This window comes from Microtus oregoni, unplaced genomic scaffold, assembly GCF_018167655.1.
Source record: "Microtus oregoni isolate MIOR12 unplaced genomic scaffold, Mior012 000008F_ref0000371, whole genome shotgun sequence".
Taxonomy (NCBI): Eukaryota; Metazoa; Chordata; class Mammalia; order Rodentia; family Cricetidae; genus Microtus; species Microtus oregoni.
The window spans coordinates 11894471-11917253 of record NW_024543067.1 but is presented as its reverse complement, the minus strand read 5'-3'; the positions used below and the strand labels follow the sequence as shown (position 1 = coordinate 11917253).

The 22783-nt window shown below is 41.8% G+C and overlaps 1 protein-coding gene across 2 annotated transcripts in view; it reads left to right on the top strand.

The window, feature by feature from the left end:
• Positions 1-19395, top strand: part of Plag1 (PLAG1 zinc finger) — a 38843-nt gene extending 19448 nt beyond the window's left edge. Inside the window, exons 2-5 of one of the 2 annotated variants that reach the window (XM_041657689.1) lie at positions 6338-6442; positions 13914-14012; positions 16746-17104; positions 17617-19395. In XM_041657689.1, the coding sequence (XP_041513623.1) occupies positions 16863-17104; positions 17617-18874 (1500 nt within the window). In that variant the 5' untranslated portion in view covers positions 6338-6442; positions 13914-14012; positions 16746-16862 and the 3' untranslated portion in view covers positions 18875-19395. The remainder of the gene's footprint in view (positions 1-6337; positions 6443-13913; positions 14013-16745; positions 17105-17616) is intronic. The other variant, XM_041657690.1, reaches the window with a different exon arrangement.
• Positions 19396-22783: the final 3388 nt, after the last annotated feature.

Sequence of the window (22783 nt, the reverse complement as noted above, 5' to 3'; positions counted from 1 at the left end):
CACGCTTGTCTTGGTTCTGGTGTTAATCAAAATAAAAAAATGATAAATGTGTAATTCAGGAACATTAAATGTCATATATTGTCTGCTTTAGAACTAGATGAAGATGCTCCTGGTGGACCATGTGTACCATTTAGCATGGGATATCTTTCCTTGCAAGACGGTTGCCAATGAGCTCAGTCTTTAGGTCCTGCAATGAATGGGCCACAGTCTACAGCCTAGTGTAAGCTTAACGTTTAGTCCTGCAATTGAAAATTTATGTTTAAGTTAGCATAGTAATGGCTTTTACTGTAGCAGAAAGTGTGTCATTATGCCTTATCTGCCAAGCGTCACATTAGCCATTAGCAGTCTGCCTTGAACAAAGTCGCCAAACACAAAGCCAGTTTTATAATGAGGTAGTGAACATCCCATGTCATTGACCAAATACTGAAAGTAAAGTCAGAAGGGCTGTATGGGTGCACCTTTGTGCAAGTATGAAGTTAAAAAAAAAAATCAAATTAAATGGTCATCAGAAGTTCAAGACAGTTATTTACAACAGCAGTGTAGAAGCTGCACCCAGACCCGGCAGCAGACACTTCCTTGGTATTTAATAAATGGAATGAATCCTAGAACTATTTATTGTCCACAGGTCTCAGTTCCAGCTAGAGTGTATTCCTGGAACCTTGAAATCATGTGGTATGGTATGCCGGTTCATCAGCAACAGGTGAGCCTCCCTGGCTCCTCCGAGGAGAACAGCTGAGAATGTGGTCCTGAAGCCTCTTGCATGTGTGTCTTTCCCACCAGGGCTGCAGGCTTCTCGCAGCTACACTGAACTTCCTCACATGGTCTCCCCGTCTGAATGGGGAGAAGAGAGTTTTGTCATGTTGAGCCGTTGCCCTTGTAAAGATTCCAGATTGTCCATTCTTAGAGGGTTTTCTCCTGAGAGTTCAGTGAATTCATCTGAAGATGTGTTTTTCTCTTCACTGGTATTTCCAGTACAAACACTGCTGTTCTGTTTTCTCATGACTTTACTGAGGTGTGGTCGGTGTCTATGAAGCAGACAGATAGGAAGCACATAGTATACCATTTGGACCCCACTGTGAGGCCGTCCCTGCATCCCACACTGAGTGATCTGCCGTTCCTGCTGGCTTATTTACAGCCTTTGTGATCGATCCTCCTCTCTACCTCCTGTCTTCTCACTGGAGTGTATTTCCCATTTCCTCGACATCTGTTCGTACGAATGGAACCACACAACACGTACCTTTTCTGGCCTGGCTTGTTTCAACAAGCATAAATAATTACTTGGAGATTTATTCATGTTTCTGCAAATATCTGCTGTTCATTCCTTATTGCTGCTCCCCAGCGGATTGGGTCCACATTGACAGGCATTTGGCTTCTATATAATTTTGACTATTCAAACAAAGGCACTTTGGATATCCGCGCACAAGTCTCTGTAAGGATGTATGCTTTTATCTTTTGCCTAAGTAGATAGAAACGAAATGGCTGTCACATGGCAGGCGCATGTTTGACTTTTTAAGAAACCACAACTGTTCTCAAAGTGAATTGCATCATTGTTACCTTCTTTTCATTACGGGTGTGCCCACTGTGTAATACAATTTCAGAGAGGCCTATTGCACAATAACTGCCAAACCCAGTCCGCCACTTAGGACCCATGGAATGAGCTCACTGCTATTAATTTGCATTTTCCTGATAGCCAGTGATGCCAAACATCTATTCATGTAGGGTTAGTTTTTGCCATTTTTTTATTTTTCCTTTTAAAAAAATAATATTCTATTTTCAATTATCTATATGTGTGTTTATCTGTGAGTACGTATGTGCATGAGAGTGCAGGTGCCCACAGAGGCCAGAAGAGGGCGCAAGATCCTCAGTGCTGGGGTTACAGGCACTTGGAAGCCACCTGATATGTGTGCTAGGAACAGATTTAGATTCTTTGTGAGAGCAGCATGTGCTCTTAATGGCTAAGACATCTCTCCAGCCGGTTTATGTTTTCATGAGGGAATACCTGCTAATGGCTTTCTTAGTCTTTTTTTTTAATGCTTTTGGTTTGTTTTTGTTTTTCGTTTTGTTTTTTAGGGTTTTTTGTTGTTGTTGTTTTGTTTTGTTTTGTTTTGTTTTTCGAGACAGGGTTTCTCTGTGGTTTTGGAGCCTGTCCTGGAACTAGCTCTTGTAGACCAGGCTGGTCTCGAACTCACAGAGATCCGCCTGCCTCTGCCTCCCAAGTGCTGGGATTAAAGGTGTCAGCCACTGCCACCACCTGGCATTTTTTATTATTGTTATTCATTTTCAATTGTTTTATTGACATCTTGTCGAGTTTTAGAAATTCTTTTTTTCTAGATACAAGTAAGGGTTTGTCTGTCTTCTACCTCCTAGTTTTCCCTTTTCTTAATGGTGTCTTGAAGACTGTTTTTAAGTTTTGCTGAAGTCCAGTTTACCTGTTTATTGTTTTAACGGTTTGTGCTTTCATTGGTGTTAGCTAATTTCCTACTCTTCACAGAGAGTTTTTGTTTCTAATATTTTCTTCTAAGCGTTTTATTTTTTTTTTAAATATTTATTTATTATGTATAATTTATTTATTTATTATGTATACAATATTCTGTCTGTATGCCTGAAGGCCAGAAGAGGGCGCCAGACCCCATTACAGATGGTTGTGAGCCACCATGTGGTTGCTGGGAATTGAACTCAGGACCTTTGGAAGAGCAGGCAATGCTCTTAACTACTGAGCCATCTCTCCAGCCCCCTTCTAAGCGTTTTATAACTTGGGTTTTACACAGACCAAATCTTACAGTTAATCTGTGATCCAGAGTCAAGTTCTGTATATGGTTTGAAGTATGACTCACTTCATTTCTAGATATATGGACATCAAACTTTTCCAGTTAAAAACATAATTTTTGGTAAAAATAAAAATTACTAATTATAAAAATAAAATATTTAGGTAATATAAGACAGTGTTCAGTCTTTATCTTATCAATCTTTTATTTGTTGGTTACCTAAATACATGAAAAGGTTTGAATAGAATGCCATAGCTGGAGAGAATGCCTTGGAGGTCAAGAGACCATATTGCTCTTATAGAGGACCAGAGTTAAATTCCCAGCACCCACATTGGGCAGCTAACAACTTCCATTAGTAAATTTGGCTCAAGTGGGAAGGTGAGGTGTTCAATGCCTCTGGCCTCTGAGAACACACAATTAAAAATAACAATAATAGGGCTGGAGAGATGGCTCAGAGGTTAAGAGGATTGCTTGCTCTTCCAAAGGTCCTGAGTTCAATTCCCAGCAACCACATGGTGGCTCACAACCATCTGTAATGGGGTCTGGTGTCCTCTTCTGGCCTTCAGGCATACACACAGACAGAATATTGTATACATAATAAAGAAAGAAAGAAAGAAAGAAAGAAAGAAAGAATCATTTTTTTAAAAAAATAACAATAATAAATATTAAAAATTAGCATTGTATGTTTTCCCCTGTGGCCCTAATATATTAAGTTCTTTAACTGCTCTTTTCCATGTAATTTTATGATCTTAAACTTGTTAAGTTTTAATAGCTGCATATTTATTCTGTCACATGTACACTGAGAGCCATCCATTTTATTAAACATTGTCAATTTTATTCTTAAAATCTATTTTGACTTTATGCTTAAGTTCTTTGAGAGAGAGAGAGAGAGAGAGAGAGAGAGAGAGAGAGCATTTTAACTTTTAAAAATAATTTGTCAAATCCATGTGTTTGGATTTTAAAGAACTTTCTGCGTTTCCACAGTATATTCCAGAAGGATTCGGCAGTTTAGTCTTCCGTCTTCCACCAGCAGTAACTAAAAGACTGAGTCCTTTGTATCAAGTTCTGTTTATTGTTTTGTGAAACGGGAGGATGTCCTGACTCCCCTGTTCTTCCTCCATCTACTACCTTGCTCTTTATTGTTAAACTACAAACCGGGCCCTTCTGCTCAGCCATGGCCAGCATGAGGAAACTGAATTTTTTCATTCTGGGACAAGAAAAGATCAGCAGATGAACACACACACCCCTAGTCAATATAGGGAAACCAGTTTTCTTACTACAAAGTCATCTGCCAGTCTTCCTTGGGTCCCCTTCTGCTTGCCACAAGTCCTTCCCTATATTCTGCTCACACTCAGCCTTCTGATCTTTCTGCTGAGTCTCTTTCTCTGCTTCCTCCCTCCCCTCCCCTTCTGGGATGGCTAGTGTTGGTTATTAGCAAGACCTGGATCATCCAGGAGACAAGCGTGGGGCATGCCTGTGAGGGGTCCTGTGGATTAGGTTAGCCGAGGTGGGAAGAGCATCCTAAAAGTGGATGGCACAGGGTCCCAGAGTACATAAAGAGGGAGTGCTGAGAACAGCATGCATGGCGAGCTGCCTCCTCCCCGTGGGGGCAGTGGGACCAGCCTTTTCCAGCTGTGCTGCCCTGGACTGCACCTCCAGCTGTGACCCAAAATAAAGCATCCTTTAGTTCCATCACGGCGCTTTATCACAGCTGTAGAAGAGTAACTAAACCTCTTATCCTATCCTCCCCTCCTTCCTCCTCCTCTAGTTTCCTCTCCCTCCTCTTTCTCAGCCCTTCTTGCCCCTCTCCCCCTTCCTTTTCCTCTCTTCTTTCCCCCTCTCCTGCCCTCTCTCTTTCCTTCTTCCTCTCTTCTGTTCTTAAATGCTACAATAGAAAACATCATCTTGCTGGAAGCCCTTCACCGCCAAGCAGCCAGGCCTCTTTTATGCTTCCTTGCTGCCCCTCCTCTCGTTCTTTACCCGGCCTCTGCTGCCCATAGTTTTTATTGCTAAAGTTAGTGTCCTTCTCCCCAAATGGCTATTGCTAGACAATGTTTATGAGTTGTTCTATGGCTCTTAGTAGAGCTGTTTTTGTTTTACTACCTTTTCCTTCCTTCCTTGTGAAATTCTGTGGTTTTATCTCCTAGTGGTAACGCTTAGTGGTGCCCAGTTGGCTGATTGTGTCTGGGCACAGGCTGCGCTACCTTGGTAGCCATTGGTGTCCAGTTGGCTGGTTGTGTGTCTGGGCACAGCTGCACTACCTTGGTAGCCATTGGTGTCCAGTTGGCTGATTGTGTGTCTGGGCACAGGCTGCGCTGCCTTGGGCTCCCCTCTTACTTATCTTACTGCTTTGACGACGCCAACACAGAAGCAGTCTCCGGGGAATGTTCCTTTTGCTAATTGTCACCTTGTCTTTGGGCCGCTCCTCTGGTCACAGCTTTCATTCAAGAGAGCACACTCTCCTCCTGCCTCCCCAAGTATTTGTCGACCTCAGTGCTTTCATCATGGCCACGTTTTTCCAAAGCCCCTGATTATTTCATTAGGACACACATGTGGCCATATCCACAGCAACAGAGCTGCACTGTGCTTGTTTCAGAAACTGTGGAAGCTGCATTGCACTGCAATTAGAGGTCATGTTAGAACCCAGTGACCAGTGTGTCCAACCTGGCAGACTCTGGACGCACACACTTTTTTTTTTTGAAGGGAGAGGGGTCTTAAGGGAACATTCTTCAAGCAAGTCATGAAAAATGAATAGTATCTCTTCCTCCTGAACTTCCTGTGTGCCTTGTCCTGTATAATACTGTTTCTCACTGCTCTCACTACTGCCACCTCATGGCAGTTTGCACAGTCCTGCAGGACAGAGGTCGCATCTGTCAGTGCCCAGGTAGGGGAGAGCAGTACTGTGAATAGTGGGTGTTGGTCATATTTTTTACATCAGTGTCGGCCACTCATCTTAATAGAGTGGTCACTGTGTGAACTGGGCTTTGGCTCTCAGCTCCAGATAGGAAGCAGATGATTTTCTGTGTAGACCTTGGAGCCTCCCTTTTCTGTCTTGAACATGCTCCTGGAGGTCTGTCTGTCTTCATAATTTGCAACCCTGGGGTACCAAGGCTGACTGCACATGTGGTGTACTCGAGAACACATTTCGATTTTTCTTCCTATATTGTTGAAGGTGGGTCTGGCCATCAGGAGTTCGCACCCTTTGTGCGATCACTCACAGGACACGGTTCTTCCTTCGTCTTTGCTCAGAACAAGAAGGGCATGACAAAACATTTTTGTGATGATGTCATGGAGAAGAATAGATGTCTTTAGAATATAAAAAGAAAATAAATGATCAATTTGAAAAATATCAGCAAATTTGTAATATAGCTGAATGAAGTAAAAATAAATCATTTAGATAACTGTGGCTCAAGTTGTAGATACTCATTTGTGTATATTCATTTTCCAACATACTATATTTTGTTTTACATTTGCTCCCAGCAAAGAATAAGTGATAATGAATGACAAATACGCCGTAAAGCAGATCAAGCCTGCCTTTTGGAATTCCTAACTAATTCTTCTTTTCTTCCTAGGTTGCCTCTCAGTGCTGCCTTGGTGGGATTGGGCACCCAGAATGCTTCATTCTATGATGATCTATTAATAAGGTGACCTTGCTAGAGTTTGGAACAGGGCCTCAGGTAGGTGGCTTTTATCATTATATGGCATGATTTTCAAAGGGATCAGTGACTCCTGATCCTTAATTATGTGAGCTATCATAGTAACAGCTTTAAAAAGCATGCCACGTAATAAGCCTGCCACATAGGAGCTTAGGACTTGCAGTGTTCTGTGATCTGCAGGACTTCCACTAACCTGTCATCTGGACAAGGCAGAGAATGCATAGCTTCTGCACAGCCTGTTTGTGTCTCCTCTCAGAGAGCCCACAGAGGGGTAAACTACGCCCCAGAACCACTGTGTGTCCCGTCTGCCGAGGAGCTCTTACAAGCTGTGTGCAGGAGGAGACGCACATTAGGTGTTAGGTAGGCTCTCCAGAACGGGGCTGGTGCCAGAGTGCAGAGCCCAGTGGGACCCGAGCAGCTTCCCACCACTGCCGGGAAGAGGACACACGAACGCATCTAGATTTCCCCAACTGTAGTTATAACTCAGTGGCACAGAATCGAGGTATAGCAATATTGGGAACCCGAGCACAGCTGGATTTGAGCCAGGTAAGTCTGTCAGTGGGACCTTAAGCCCAAGACTGGAGTTCAGAGTCTCAGACCCCATGACTTCAGGAAAAGGAGCCTGGAAAAGGAAAAAGTGGTTACTCAGTGGATTCAAACTCCTAAGCTGGTCATCTATGGCCAATGCCCTCCCCTCCCCCCGCCCCGAGAAACTAGGCCTTGGACTGAGAACTAAACAGAACCTCTCAGAAACATGACAAGAACTAACCGTCCAATTAAAGGGTCATAAACTAATCTTAATACCAACAGCATTCTATGGAGAATAAACACTTAAGCTTGAGTTAGCATAAAATTTTAGTCATCTCTACACTGCAGTTTTTTTTTTTGGTTTTTTTGTTTGTTTGTTTGTTTTGGTTTTTCAAGACAGGGTTTCTCTGTGGTTTTGGAGCCTGTCCTGGAACTAGCTCTTGTAGACCAGGCTGGTCTCGAACTCACAGAGATCTGCCTGCCTCTGCCTCCCAAGTGCTGGCACTGCAGATATTTTTAATAAAAGTGTTAATGATTGTTTTGATTTTGTGGGATTATCTTTTTTTTATTTATTTCTTTATTTATTATTTATACAATATTCTGTGTGTATGTCTGCAGGCCAGAAGAGGGCACCAGACTCCATTACAGATGGTTGTGAGCCCCCATGTGGTTACTGGGAATTGAACTCAGGACCTTTGGAAGAACAGGCAATGTTCTTAACCTCTGAGCCATCTCTCCAGCCCCTGTGGGATTATCTTTTAAACTGTTATTAATGATGGAATTTTCATTGATAATGATAGAGACTTTTAGTTTTATTTATTTTTTGAAAATTTTGTACATGTACATAATGTACCAGACCCACCCATCACCCCAGTTCCAGTTCCCCCTAGGACTTTGAATCACATCCCTCCCACCTCATGTCCTCCTTTTACAATTGTGTTATTCTGAGTTCTGTTACTGTGGAGCTATTTTTAGTAGCTAGAGAAAGGAAAAATACTTACTTTTTCTCAACCACACTGTTTATACAAAGCTTACCTTTTTTAACTTTCTTGTATTGTGATCAGTTGATTTTTTTTTCCTTTGATATTTACAGTGGCATCCTCATTCTTAACCTCACATATAGAATATTCTCTTTAAAGGCTTTAGAATTCCGCTTGAAATGATTTTTCTTTGCATAAGACTCTCGTCATTTCCAGACAATGCATTGTGATCAGCACAGGGCACATGTGCTTATGGGTACGGGGGCAGAGCGTGTGAACAAGGACAGTTTCTGGGATGTCCACCATTTAGTTCCCAGCCTGCCTGGTCTGAATAGCATGTGCCTAAGGCCCCTGCTTGCACTCCTGTCTTCTGGGGCCACCTGCTGGGGTGCAGAAGCAGTAAGGCTCCCCAGTGGCCTCCAGCCATCCTGGACACATCCCGCTCACCCCTCTGTCAGAGCACGCTAACCATTTCACTGCCTTAGGTTTTCTCTGGTCGTGCTTTGCAGCTGGCTGATGTTTCCAGAGCTCACAACATGCTTCCCTGCCTGCTCTGCTTCTTGCGATCCCTTACCAGGGACTGCAGCTCTTCTCAACAAATATTTATCAGATAGAGCCAGCCAGTGGTGGCACACGCTTTTAATCCCAGCACTTGGGAGGCAGAGGCAGGCGGGTCTCTGAGTTGGAGAAACCCTGTCACACAAAACCCCAAATGAATAAAGTTTATCAGATGACCACAGCACGGCAGGACACTGGCTAGGTCTCTTGATGATGTTGCCTAGCCTAATCCTGGTCATCTTGGAGATGTGGGATTAAAGAGAAGTTGCTGTTTCTAGATGTGATTTTAACCTTGACAGTCGCACGATGTAGCACAGGGTGCACAGACTAGTAGCAGGGGCAGAGCCTTTCGTGAGGACTGGGTTCTGTGGCCATGCATTTTTTTGTTTCTTGAGCCTCAGCATGCAGCTTAGGTAGCGTTTATCCCTCCTCACACTGCACGGCCTACATTTACAGTGTGCGCTACTTTGATAGCTTGAAAGTGATTTCTCACATTTTTGTTTTGTTTATTTCAAGACAGGGTTTCTCTGTAGCTTTGGAGCCTGTTCTAAACTCACTTTGTAGACCAGGCTGGCCTCAAACTCACAGAGCTCCGCCTGCCTCTGCCTTCAGAGTGCTGGGATTAAAGGTGTGCGCCACCACTGCCTGGCTTCACGTACATTATTATAACTAAGATTTTACTTAGCACTTTTCTTCCGTTCCATCTGATCACCACCTTTTCCTGAGCTTATCTGCAGATTTGCTATGCGTGCCTGAGAATCCAGACATGAAACCTGGATTCTGTAATTTGAATTGCATTAGGTAACTACTCATCTTAGAAGACATACTCTAAGTGGTTCAGGACATCGGTGTGTTAGGGTAGTTCATCAGCACCCACCCCAGCAACACATGCAGTTTGTGGTAGTGAAAACGAACTCAGGAACGTGACCCATGGGCAACCGCCTTCCTAATGTAGCTGCATGGCAAATATGGAGATGTTTGTGCCTTTTTAGAAGCCCAGAAAATCCTCCAAAAACAGCTACTAGTATTGATTAAACTTTCTTACTTTGCATTGTTCTAATCGCGATCAGCTGCCCCTCCTGCTCGCCCTCCTCACTTCCTCTTCTGCGATTCCTCTTTTGTTTACTCCGTGCAAGAACTAGTGTTCCTACACCAAGTGAGACATGCCTGGCATGCTCCATGTCCTGGTTTCCATTTCATAAAGATGTGCAGTCACAGAGATCTCCCGTACACGTAAGACATGCCTGCTGTCTCCTGAGTCACCGCCCATTCATCCGCTTTAACTCGCTGGCCCTTTTCCTCCATAATAAATAACCAGGGCATGTATTTGTGAATTTAAAAGCACATTTGCTTGACTTTCCCGTGTTCCTGGGTGTCTGCTGTTCTGTGTGACTCTCTAGAAAGAAGAGTAGTGGTGGAGTTTCTGGAAACTCTGGGGTGCCAAGTTTGAAATCTGTGGACATTGCCCTCCCTGTCCTTAAAAACAAAAAGATAAGCCATTTCCTTCGCCTCTCTAAGTTTTTGCTTTATATTAAATATAGGATGCGTCTAGATATGATTAGGGCTAATTTTGTGGTAAAGTTGAAAAAGATTGTCGTAAAACAAATTACTCAAAACAAATAGAAAAAAATCAAATGTAGAAAATTTTCAAAAGGCATCCTTAACTGTATGATTAATTGACTGACATCTAATGTAGTTAAAAGTAAGTAATGTGATTTTGCTCAAGTCTCATTGCTGAGTTCTTGATGACCCGAAATTCAGGTGAGTTAAGTACACATCTTGGCTGTGCTCACTGCTTCACCGTGGGCTTGCTGCTCCTCTGTCCCCTGTAGAGATAATCCACTCCACCTGAGCATCTCACCATCTTTCTGCTTCAGGCCAGGTAGCACAGGTACCAGGCATGGTTTCACTCTAGAAAATTTTATTAGGAGTGGGGCTGGATTGATGTTCTCTGCTCATGCTAGCTAATTCCATAAGGATCTCATCCACTAGAGCATGCTGGAAAAGGTGAATATTTCAACCAGGTTATTATAAGTGCTAGTATTATCTTGGACTGGAATATGTATTTGCTGTCTTCTGTCTGCTATGATGAGCAAGCCTGCAGGTCGTTATGTTAGTGGTAAGCACTTACCGTTTTAATCTTTCTTGTTCATTCAACAGTTACTTTACTGTCATTTATGGGAAACAGCAGTGAATAAAACTGGCCTGACCCTGCGCCGCGCTGCCTACAGTTGATTGCTCATTCTCTGAAGGTCTTTTTTGTTCGTTTGATTTTTGCATTTGTCTTCTTTTTAATCTTCATTTTTTTGACAGCTTAATATGTGTATAGAATGCATTTTGATCATGCTCACCTCATTACCCTTTCTTAAGTTTTGTAATTCAATGTAGTTTCTATTCTTCTCTCGCAAGGGACTCTGTAGACGGAGAGCTGACTGCCGAGAACTCCCAAGTTAGATAGGATTAATGATGTTTTAAAGCAGTGCTCCAAATATATGGTATGCCTCCTTCAAAGTTGAGTTCAGTTATGTAATCTAGTTCATCTCCCGTTCTTCAACATTTTACTATTTTATCATACATATAAAGTATTATCGCTGCTAAGTTTCCTTCTGTGATCCACCCCGTTCATTCTCTACGGAAAGAAAGTGTTTTAAGCACATGTTGACATCTCTCTGAATTGTGAGCCAGTGGTTTGTTATGATTCGTATAAGTGGGAGCAAAGCTTTGGTGATTCTTAGCAAAATCTCTTTGACTTTTTAAAATGAAAACATTATCAGTGCAGGTAAGTGTGGCTCAGGCTTTATAACTATTGACAAAGCAACTCTCAGAACTGTGGGATTCAAAATACAAAAACTGTTTCAACATCTCATAGAAATCAATTTCAGTAAACCCTCCTGATGTGCAATTTGTTTGCTTGTTATTTTTCTTCATGAGCCACTATTTCCTCAGAATAAAACAAAACGTAAGAAGATGAACTTCCGTGCCCAAGCATAGACTCTTTCCCCCAGCTACCGCTGCTATCTAAAGCAGAAACCTGCCGAGTAGGGTGGAGGTGGAATCAGCAGGGCTGGGCGTGTTCTGAAGTCACTGTAGGGCAGCATAGCGTGGGTGTATGTGCTCCCCACCTTCTACAATCCCTCAGACAAAGGCACAGAGGGATTCCAGCACTTAAATGATGGAACCGATCTTTGATAAAGTATTTAACTAGAAAAGGGAATGTATGTTTGTTGGGTGATGATACCACCACCCCCATCCCCACCACCCCTGCTGGACTCAGAATACACAGATAAGTGTAGTTAGCATTTTAGTTAGGAATACATAAATATAAGCTGTGTTTATTTTTTATATTTATTCTGTCCAAATCTAATCAACTCCTGATTTCCTTTGTTTAGGGAAATAATGAATAGTTCTTTGAAATTATTTGGCAACTAATAAAAATTCAAAGTAGGGTAAAATTTAGAGAAATTAATTTAGGAGTTACATTTTAAGATAAACTAAATTAACATGGTGGCTTTATTTGCAATTTTATTTCTGGATATAAGCTATATAGCGGGGGTAATTTGTAGACAGTTCTGTTTGTGGACTGTCTGAAATCCTTAGCCACTAAGGCCTTTCTGTTATGAAATGCCCTGCACAGCTCAGCATAGGTAGAGTGTGATGTCTTTAGAAGGCAGTAAGATTTATAACAAAAAATACAGATTTGTTATTTGCTAGTCAACTTTGGTTTTAGAATTCTACCCAAATCATGCACTCAGAATTGCTAATTATTTTAATGATTAATTAAATTATTTAAAAATTTACCTTGCAAATTGCTTTTAAACTTTTTCCTTAGTTACTACTTCCTTTTGGAATTTTTTTTTTTTTTTTTTGGCAGTTCTTATAGAATACTGATAGCACTGACCTCCTTCTGGGCTCTAAGTGTAATGTCAGGATTTCTCCACATGCAGGTTGCCTTGCTAACCTGCCCTATCACAGATCACAGTAGAATGGAGATGAGATAGGAGTTGGCACCTAAATCCTGTCTTGACACAGACAGCACGTAGTTCACTAGCAGTGGGGGTAGATGCAGCCATCTTGGTCACTGACTACAAGGAAAGGCCAAAAATTAAAATACTCTTTATAAAGTATTTACATTATTCAGGTAATAGCACATAAAATGAACTTTTATGTTCATAATTACCACACCAAATATTCAGTGTGTCCCTGGGCAAGTAAGTATTGACAAAACTAATGTTGCTGCTTTGCAGTTTTAATGTTCTTCCACTTATGCATGTCCTATGCTTAATAAAAATGGGGCTTTTGCTTGGACTTTTAAAAATACCTTTATTTGTCTAAAGTTTTTTAAAATAATGTGAATAATAATAATACTGGTTTCTATGTACTTAGTAATTTTGTAACGATGCTTGAATGTCCTCTACTAAATATTTTCTTTCTATATTATTTTACATATCATAAAATTCTGAAAGTAAGTGAAGATTTTAAGAAATATTATTAGATTGTTATACACTTGAAAAGTTTTAAACCGAACCTGTCATTGGCAAATCCTTTTGTTAGTGATTTTTAAGTATTTGATTTTTATTACCCCTCAAGTTCTTCTAATTAAATACTTCTGAGTACTTAATTACAAATAATCACAGCGTACTAACCACTGTTTGCCTTGTATTCTTTGTAATAATTGTAGATCTCTTTTACTTTATACCATTGTTGTGCCATTTTCTTTCATCGTAAATATTAACACAGTTTGTATATATACTATCAGTCAGCTAAAGACCTAGCTACCAGCAGGCATCTTTAAGATATCTTCAGGCTTTTCAACAGTGGTCTCACGCAACGAGTATTGCCTTTTCCCTGACACCTGCCTCTTGTAGCAAAGCTGTATTTAACGTCCCCATATGTACCTGGAATCTGAACGGAGAGTGGTTGCCACATTCCAACCAGCCTTACCCCATTCTTCAGTTTAAATTGGCAGTTCTGTAAGTAGCCCCCGTTATAAGTGTAGGCAGTGTGGGTAGCCATGCTGAGATGAGGTTTCCAGAGGCACTCTCCTGATGAAAATTGAGTTTGTATCTTCCACCACATTAAGCCTAATGACTCTTCGCCAGCTTTGTTTGTGGTCAGTAACTCTAAGAGCCATTTCCCTTGGTTAGGTTCCTTTTTTATTAACAAGTGGGGAATCATTCAGCATCACAAATTGGCATTTTTTTTCTAGGTAATGCTGTTTTTCTTTTTATGTGTGCATTTATTTGGCCATGTAAAGTGTGCTTACAACTAATCGAAGCAAGCAGTTGGTGGGGATTAATGCACGACCCAGCAGCAGAGTGGAGTATAGCATGCGCTATGAAATTGCAGTTCGTTCATGCTTTATTTTCTGCCCTTCACACTCTACTTTCACTTATACTATAATCCATTCTGTTTTTACTTCTTCATAGATTGGCCAAAATGGGAAGGGCTGGATTCTGCTCTCTTCCACGAAGAGTTAATGGGACTGGCTAAGATCAAAGTCTGAGGCTTTTTCCATCCTTAATCAGGTATACATTGAACAAAAATCACTAGTTATGTGCATGTGCCTTTAAAGTATTTGGTTGATAAACATGTTATGAATATAATTTTTATTTGATGTTACATTCACAACTTTATATTTATCCTGAAATTTTAAATGTACCTATGATAAGTAATTTGAATTTTGTAATGGATTAAAATATAAAAGCATTATCAGCCATGAAAATTTTCAGCTGGTCTTAGAAAAGTGTAATATTTGCTATCAGTGCACTTCCTCATTGCTCAGTATGTACATCCAGAAACATCCATTCGTTACTTCAGATTGAGTACCCCGGTTTAATATGATCAGATGCGTGCATGTTGTTTTATGGTGCCCTTTTAATGTCTTGTCAGGAAGGAGTTGCATTAAAGTTGCTTTTCTCTTCTGGAATCCTCAGCGTCACAGCTGTGTTGCTATAGTGGTGATTATGACCAGTGTTCAGACCTAGTTATTTAGATGCCTTGCATTCCCTTTTGATCCTGCAGTTGGAAAATGATTGACGTGGTCAGAGTCTCAGTAGGTCTATGAAAGCATTAAGTGAGGAGGTCACAGTGAAAATTAAAGCTGTATACTAATTTACTGTCATTATTGATCTGTAGAGTAGCTCTTACCCCTAACATGAAGGGAGGCAAAACATCTGTCCTTTGAATGAGCTCATAACAGGAAGAGAGCAAATCTTTGAGCTTCAGAAAACCCACAGCCAGAGCTAACAGCTCATCACTGCTGTGATGTCAGAGCTAACAGCTGCAACAGTGCTATGATGTCAGATCTAACGACTGAGTTATATTATGTCAGAGCTAACAGCTGTGTTAGTGCTGTGATATCAGAGCTAACAGCTGCATTAGTGCTGTGATGTCAGAGCTAACAGCTGCGTTAGTGCTGTGATGTCAGAGCTAACAGCTGCATTAGTGCTGTGATGTCAGAGCTAACAGCTCATCCGTGCTGTGATGTCAGAGCTAACAGCTGCATCAGTGTGTGATGTCAGAGCTAACAGCTGCATCAGTGTGTGATGTCAGAGCTAACAGCTGCATCAGTGTGTGATACTCATTACATCATATTAATATCATTTGTAAACTGCAAGAGGAGCTTCCTGATATTTAGAAAATGTAAAGGCCTGCATCTGTCTTACAAAAAGAAACTGTATGTGCTCAGCTTGCCTGAATGCTGTACTGCTTCAGTCATAATGGCTCACTGCTGCTTAGTCTACTAGGGACAGCCTCTCTGCTAAAGCACAAAAAGATACGGCATGCACTTAAGTATTACCAAAAGTAGATGTTTAGAATTCCTGAAAAAAATCTAAGTGGAATCTATGAAAGTGAGTGTAACACACTAAATTGTGTAAAGGCATGTGTATACCAAAACACAGGTGAGATAAGGAAGTTGTGTTTTTTTCTTTAAAATATATAAGAGGATGGCAAATTCATTTAACTATATTTAGTAGTCAGATCCTTTTAAAAGGCATTACAGTTGCTACCACTTCTGTGGTCTCCTGGAAGAACCCCTCTAAATTACCTTAGGAAACCTTGAGGGAACATTTGCCTCAGTGGTTCTCACCGCACCCGTGTCACATATCAAATGTTTACATCATGATTCATAACAGTAGCAGACTTGTAGTTATAAAGTTGCAACAAAGTACTCTTATAGTTGGGGGGTCACTCCAACATGAGGGACTGTATTAAAGGGTGGTGGCATTCGGGAGGTTGAGAACCACTGATCTAACTCACATAGCAGTAAAGTCTTTGAGGAGTTGATTTTCCTGCTCTGAGAAATAGAGTTAATTATATTAACTACTTCTTATCTATGGAGGTTTCTGTTTAGTTTCAATTATCTTGTTTAAAAGTAACGACATACTCTTTGTTGCTCAAGATACATACTTCGTTCTTTCTCATAGCACTGATAGTGAATTGAAACTCAGGGCGAAACACTTCTGTGATGATGCGTTTTTGCACAGATGTTGAGAACTCTGAACAGGTGTGCCACACTCAGGTTCAGTTGTATCAAAAGTTAATTTGTTCAGCTTGGGGAGGCCTAATGGCTCCAGCTTATTAGTAACATTAGTGCACCCAGTGAGAATAATCTTCTCTGTGACGTAGAAACAATTGAGGGACACTAACCCTACTTCCCCAGATGACAAGGGTCTGCAGTGTTCACCTCAAGTAGTATCAACAGGCTTTACCATTTCAAGAATATTTGTTCTGAAGATCAATCACTTCCACCCTTGTTCAGAAGCCCCCTCGGAGTATTCTAACACTGGTCAAAGGGTCAGTTTGCACTCAGTGGTGCTTCCACCTCTTCCTACGGGATCTCAGCTTCCCGCACCTCTTCCATGGACTCCCTGGTTTGCCAGGTGCTCTAAGTGCGTGTGTGTCCGCGTGACCCACGTGCACAGCATGGCGGGCACAGAGTGCAGTGGCTGTTCAGCTGTAAGATGGGAAGTTTCTGGTGCAACCTTTAGACCCTACTCTGAGAGTTCGTGAGTTCACTGCTGTCCTGCTAAGTCCAGCGTTTGTCAGGTGCGATTTCAGGGTATGTATGAACTGTCCATTCTGAGCAATGCATTGATATCTATCTGTTTTGGAAAATACAAAGGAACCTACAGATATTACATTGGACCAGCTGAATCCATTTTATGGTTTCTTTTTTAATTCAAAAGCATCACAAAGCAAATAATTTTTTAATTGAGTTTAGTTACAAACTAGTTGTTTCTTATTTTTTTTTCCAGTCCCTTTTTGCTTTCTTTTACGACCACATGAAACTTGAGAAGCCACCTAAAGCTATATCACTTAGTGGAGTTGGGCAGTTCCCAGGTGTCCAACAAGAAGGCCTGGTTTAGGCTGCGATGGCCACTGTCATTCCTGGTGATTTGTCAGAAGTAAGAGATACCCAGAAAGCCCCTTCAGGGAAACGTAAGCGTGGTGAAACCAAACCAAGAAAAAACTTCCCTTGCCAACTGTGTGACAAGGCCTTTAACAGTGTTGAGAAATTAAAGGTTCACTCCTACTCTCACACAGGAGAGAGGCCCTACAAGTGCACACAACAAGACTGCACCAAGGCCTTTGTTTCTAAGTACAAATTACAAAGGTACTACGCTCTATTTGTCTTTCAGATTATGCTTTCTCTTGTGTTGGCCGTCTGAAGCCGTTGTAAGTGTGTGTATCTGTATACACATTTCTCAGCTCATTCGCAGACAGGAAATGTTAAGTAGATTAGACATTGGGTAGCCTGAAATATTCTAAGTTACATACTTCTGTGGTAGTGTCTTTGGATTTTTTTTAAAGTAAAAATGCTTAATGAGAGTAGAATTTCCATGTGTAAAGAGAAATTTCTTCATGGAAAGGGTGTGGACATTACATGAATGTGTTCGGTCTTGCTTGTTTACTTTTGAATGAGAACTGAAAAGCAGTCAGCACTAAAGAGGCAACGTAGACGGCTCAGGTTCTGCAGTGTGTTGACTGTGCTGTGCTGTGTGCTACTCAGGGAGACCCTCGTTAAGAGAGCTGTGAGCTAGCCTTATAGTTTAGCTTCCCATTTGAAGAATGAGCATGTACCCTTTTGCTAAGATATTCACTCACAGAATCTATCTATGTTTAAAGGCACATGGCTACTCACTCTCCTGAGAAAACCCACAAGTGTAATTATTGTGAGAAAATGTTTCACCGCAAAGACCACCTGAAGAATCACCTCCACACCCACGACCCCAACAAAGAGACCTTCAAATGCGAGGAGTGCGGCAAGAGCTACAACACCAAGCTCGGCTTCAAGCGGCACTTGGCCCTGCACGCTGCCACCAGCGGCGACCTCACCTGCAAGGTGTGTTTGCAGACTTTTGAAAGCACGGGCGTGCTCCTGGAGCACCTGAAGTCGCACGCCGGCAAGTCCTCTGGGGGCGTGAAGGAGAAGAAGCACCAGTGCGAGCATTGTGAGCGCAGGTTCTACACCCGGAAGGACGTCCGGAGACACATGGTGGTGCACACGGGGAGAAAGGACTTCCTCTGCCAGTACTGTGCACAGAGATTCGGACGGAAGGATCACCTCACTCGACACATGAAGAAGAGTCACAACCAAGAGCTTCTCAAGGTCAAAACGGAACCGGTAGATTTCCTGGACCCTTTCACCTGTAACATGTCTGTGCCTATAAAAGACGAGCTCCTGCCGGTGATGTCCTTACCTTCCAGTGAACTCTTGTCCAAGCCATTCACAAACACTTTGCAGTTAAACCTCTATAACACTCCATTTCAGTCCATGCAGAGCTCCGGATCTGCTCACCAAATGATCACAACCTTACCTTTGGGAATGACGTGCCCCATAGATATGGATGCTGTTCATCCCTCCCACCATCTTGCTTTCAAATGCCCGTTCAGTTCTACCTCATACGCAATCTCTATTCCTGAAAAAGAACAGCCATTAAAAGGGGAAATTGAGAGTTACCTGATGGAGTTACAAAGTGGTGCGCCCTCTTCCTCCCAGGATTCTCAAGCGTCGTCATCTAAGTTAGGGTTAGATCCTCAGAGCGGGTCCCTCGATGACGGTGCGGGGGACCTCTCGCTGTCAAAGAGCTCTATTTCCATCAGTGACCCCCTCAACACACCAGCATTGGATTTTTCTCAGCTGTTCAATTTTATACCATTAAATGGCCCTCCTTACAATCCTCTGTCCGTGGGGAGCCTCGGGATGAGCTATTCCCAAGACGAAGCGCATTCTTCTGTTTCTCAGCTGCCTGCCCAAACACAGGATCTCCAGGATCCTGCGAGCTCCGTGGGTCTCGGTTCTCTGCACTCGCTCTCGGCGGCGTTCACGAGCAGCCTGAGCTCGAGCACCACCCTGCCCCGTTTCCACCAGGCCTTCCAGTAGGGCCTGGCGGCAGGTTCGAGAGGGAGGAGCGCGTGTAGCCCCGCCCTCGCTGACCGTTTTATCTTAGTGCCTACTTTAAGACAATACAAAAACTTCTGCTTTTGTATAATATCAGGTTTCACGAAGCCAGTAAATAATAGGAACTAGCCTCTTCGGTAAGCTTTGAAACCATTCATTGTTTAATATGTTTGCCGTTTCTCCCGATTTACTGCCAGTTGTCATAGTCTCAGAGTTTTATTTCATATAGGAGCGCCATTATTATCATTAAATTCTTCAGGTCCTGTGTTCAAATTACTATTAGACTTTAAAATTTTCATTTTTGTCTAATAGCATTGGGCATCGGACATTTGGCTCATTTTTTTTTGCAAATATGCAATACAATGTAAATCTTATGTAGCATGTGTGAATAGCTGAGGTGTTTTACATGTTTTGCTAGCCACTAAATAGATTCATGATCAAGTGTTTTAAAGAAATCGAGAATCCAGCTTGGGGAGATTATAGTGGTTTCTTAAATATGCCATCATTTCAGATCAATATATTTTGAAGACTGTTGTCTGACAAAATGAGAGAAGAGAGTCTCGGTATCCAAAAGGAACCTTGAGAGGTCACAGGGTGTTCTGTGTTGGCACTGTTTTGCCACATCTCAACCATCTTCTCTTTATGTTAACAGTGTGTGGCATCAGTCTTTAGGAGCAGGGTAGAGATGTCCTGTTTCATGTCCTTCGCCTTTCGTACCCAGGATGGCCTCAGTGTACCAGCATTCTTAATGTTGCATGTTGTCCGTAGTCAGTCCAGAGTCTTGGGGCCATTATGGGGCAGTAGTCAGTGAAACCCAGAGTAGACTCCTCGGCAGGACGATGGATGTCAAACATACAGCCAAACCTCAGAACTTGTCTAGAGAATCCCCACCGTTGCCAGAGCTGAAAACTGGACTCTTTCGGGGCAGAGTAAAAGCCCATCTATCCCATCACTTCTAAAACAGCAATGTACGTCCTCCTCGCCCTGCCGTGGTTGGATGGAGAACTTAAACACATTAAAATGCTACCTGAGGAGTCTCCACGACGTCTTACACAACCCACACAGTAAAACCCCACTTTTGACACATCTTAGAGAGTGGGAGAAGTGTCACACAATAAGCCGAGTTTGTAGAGGAAACAAGGAAAATAAAGCATACACCGAGTGAGTGTGGAAGCACCGAGGGTATGGTGCTCACAGACGCGGTAGTAATGGCTTCCTCATGCCAGCCAGGGCTCTGATCAGCGGTGCCGTGGAGATTTTCCTAAGGGTTGCTCGTGGCATCAGCCTACAAGCTGTATCTATTAAGCACTTGTTAACTCCTTATTTTGAGACCCCTTTTGTTGGGGCAGGGGTAGGGGAAAATTTACAGAAGAGTATGTATCTCTTAAAAAAAAAAAAGAAAAAGAAAAAAAATATTTCTGAATTTCTGAGCACTCAATTAGCCCTGTATGGGGAAACCCGTTCCCTTTCCTAGGGCCAACTATCACTGCAGATTGCATTGTTTACCAATAATTCTAAACATGAGTATAGATTGCTGAATATAACGCATTATTTAAAATACTTGGGAGTAGTATAAATCGAGGAGAAGTGTAAGATGTCATATGGATGGGGCTTTTGCTGTTTGTTACACACGTCTGCGCACTTCATAGACTCAGAGTCTCTCTCCGGAGGGCTCTCGCTCCCGCTGTATGTTACACACACGTCTGCGCACTTCATAGACTCAGAGTCTCTCTCCGGAGGGCTCTCGCTCCCGGTTTTCACCCTGGAGCAATAGTTTTTATACTTATGTATTTAAATTTTATTATGAAAATTTACATTTTATTAAAAAAAAGTGTTCCAAAGGCATTAAAATTATATATGTTAATAAGGAAATGCATTTTTAGCTCTTCAAGCTGCTCCTGAGCTGTGGTCGGGAGCGCGCTCACTCTCCACGTGGGCTCTTTGCTCTGCTTCAAGGCGGCTTCCTTAGTTTCTGTGAAACAGATCGCTTACCTAAAGCTCTAGTTGAATGATTAGTGTTCAATATTGCTTTACTCACCATGGAAAAAGGAAAAGAAAGTTGGTGACAGAGTACAAGTAAATAGAAAACCTATTTTTATGTAGAGGTTGGTCCCAGACACCACATACGAAAGCACTAGCCTATTCTATCTCAAATTTGCGTAAGAAAAAGTCACACTAATGACCCGAGACGTCGGCCTCTGTGGGCTGTATTTCACTGCTAATTGAAAAAAAGGGAGTACCAGGATATATGAAATAAAGCATTTTGAAATGGGAAAGGCGCCATATCTGTATATATATAAATATATTTTTATCCTAATTCTTGCCCTGCACAGAACTCTAATACACATCTTCCAGGGTACCAGTGTTAAAACGTAGAGTCTTCATTTTCTTTGTATGTACACCTCTCTGCCTATTGCTGCCCCCACAGACTTGAAGAACACTTCAAAGTAAGAGGGAATCCAGCAAGTTGGGTTGGATTTTTTTGTTTGTTTGTTTGTTTTGTTTTGTTTTTTTAATTGACTGCAGTGGTCACTAAACCCTTTCTTGATAGATTTTTTTCTATTAAAGATCAGGCAGCTTGTGATGTAATTGCACAATGTTTTAACAAGGATGTGGCACAGAATTGGCTCCCCGCCCCCCAGAAAATGTTGTCACTTGTTGCGTTTTTATTTGAAGTAGGTGTGATTAGGGATAGTTCTTGCCAATGCTGTTTTCCATTCACCAGTGGCCGGATTCATCGTCCTTGGCATTTCTGATAGTGCCTTAGATTGGCTGAAAGAAAAGGGATTAACCTTAACGAAAAATAGTTTAGTGTAGAGTTTGGAGCTCAGACAAGATACCGAGCCTCATCAGTTTGACCCCCACGTGTGCGTGCAGACTGTATCAGCAGCTGCAGGAGCACGGCGGTGGGAGAACCGAGGCGCCATAGGCAATATACTCCACTGATATTTACTAATACCACCCTGGTAGTTATTGGTCCCTGTTAAGCTCTCATTTAAAACCCTGTTCCGTCGCTCAGTTTTCTAGGACTTAAGTTGTCTTGGTGGGTTGTGCACCGTTCTGTGTGCGACTTTTTTTTTATTATTATTATTTCAGTCAGCGTTTCTTTCGAGCTGTGTGTTTTTGCGTCTTTGTTGCTTTTTTTTTTTAGCCATTTGTGGAATATAGTGATATATTGTGTTAATTTGGACAGTGACGGTTTTTTAAAACCATATACTGACTGAAACATGAGCCAGAGCTGATTGCTTTATTAAGCTAATAATGAATGTTATAGAGTACATATTTCAGGATCGTTCATCTAGTGAGCAGTACACATATAGGCCCATTAAAAAAATAGAGCTTGGTCAACCTCTATACTTCACATTACTACAAGATATAGCACTTTCAAAATGAACCTAAACTTTTACGGAAACTTTCTATAGGTTATGCCTTTTATTTTAAGACTTATTATATTCGTTTCAAGTGCCATTAGATGATATATATGTAGGCCTTTGATATATAATGCTTTGTGTACAAAAAAAATGGTAGATGGTATTTTAAACAGGTACATTTTTACAGTGTTTTCTTATCGATTTGCTATATTGCACAGAATCAGTGTGTGTCTTTTCATATGGTTTTACAATGGTTTATTTTTTTACAAGGTTTACGTATCTCAAAGCACACTGTCTTCCCAGTCCGTAAGTAAGTTAAAAAAAAAAAAAAGATACCAGTTCACCCAAGTTGCTTCTAGCCTACTGAGATCCATGTGACATTGGAGGAGATCTTCTCAATGTTGAGTATTCGTCCTTAGTGAAGGCAGACTGGTTTTTCTGACTAATGAGTCCCTCGGTGAGTCTGTTTTGTTTTATACACGCTGTCAGCAGCCAGGTCTACAACACGATGTATCTTGAT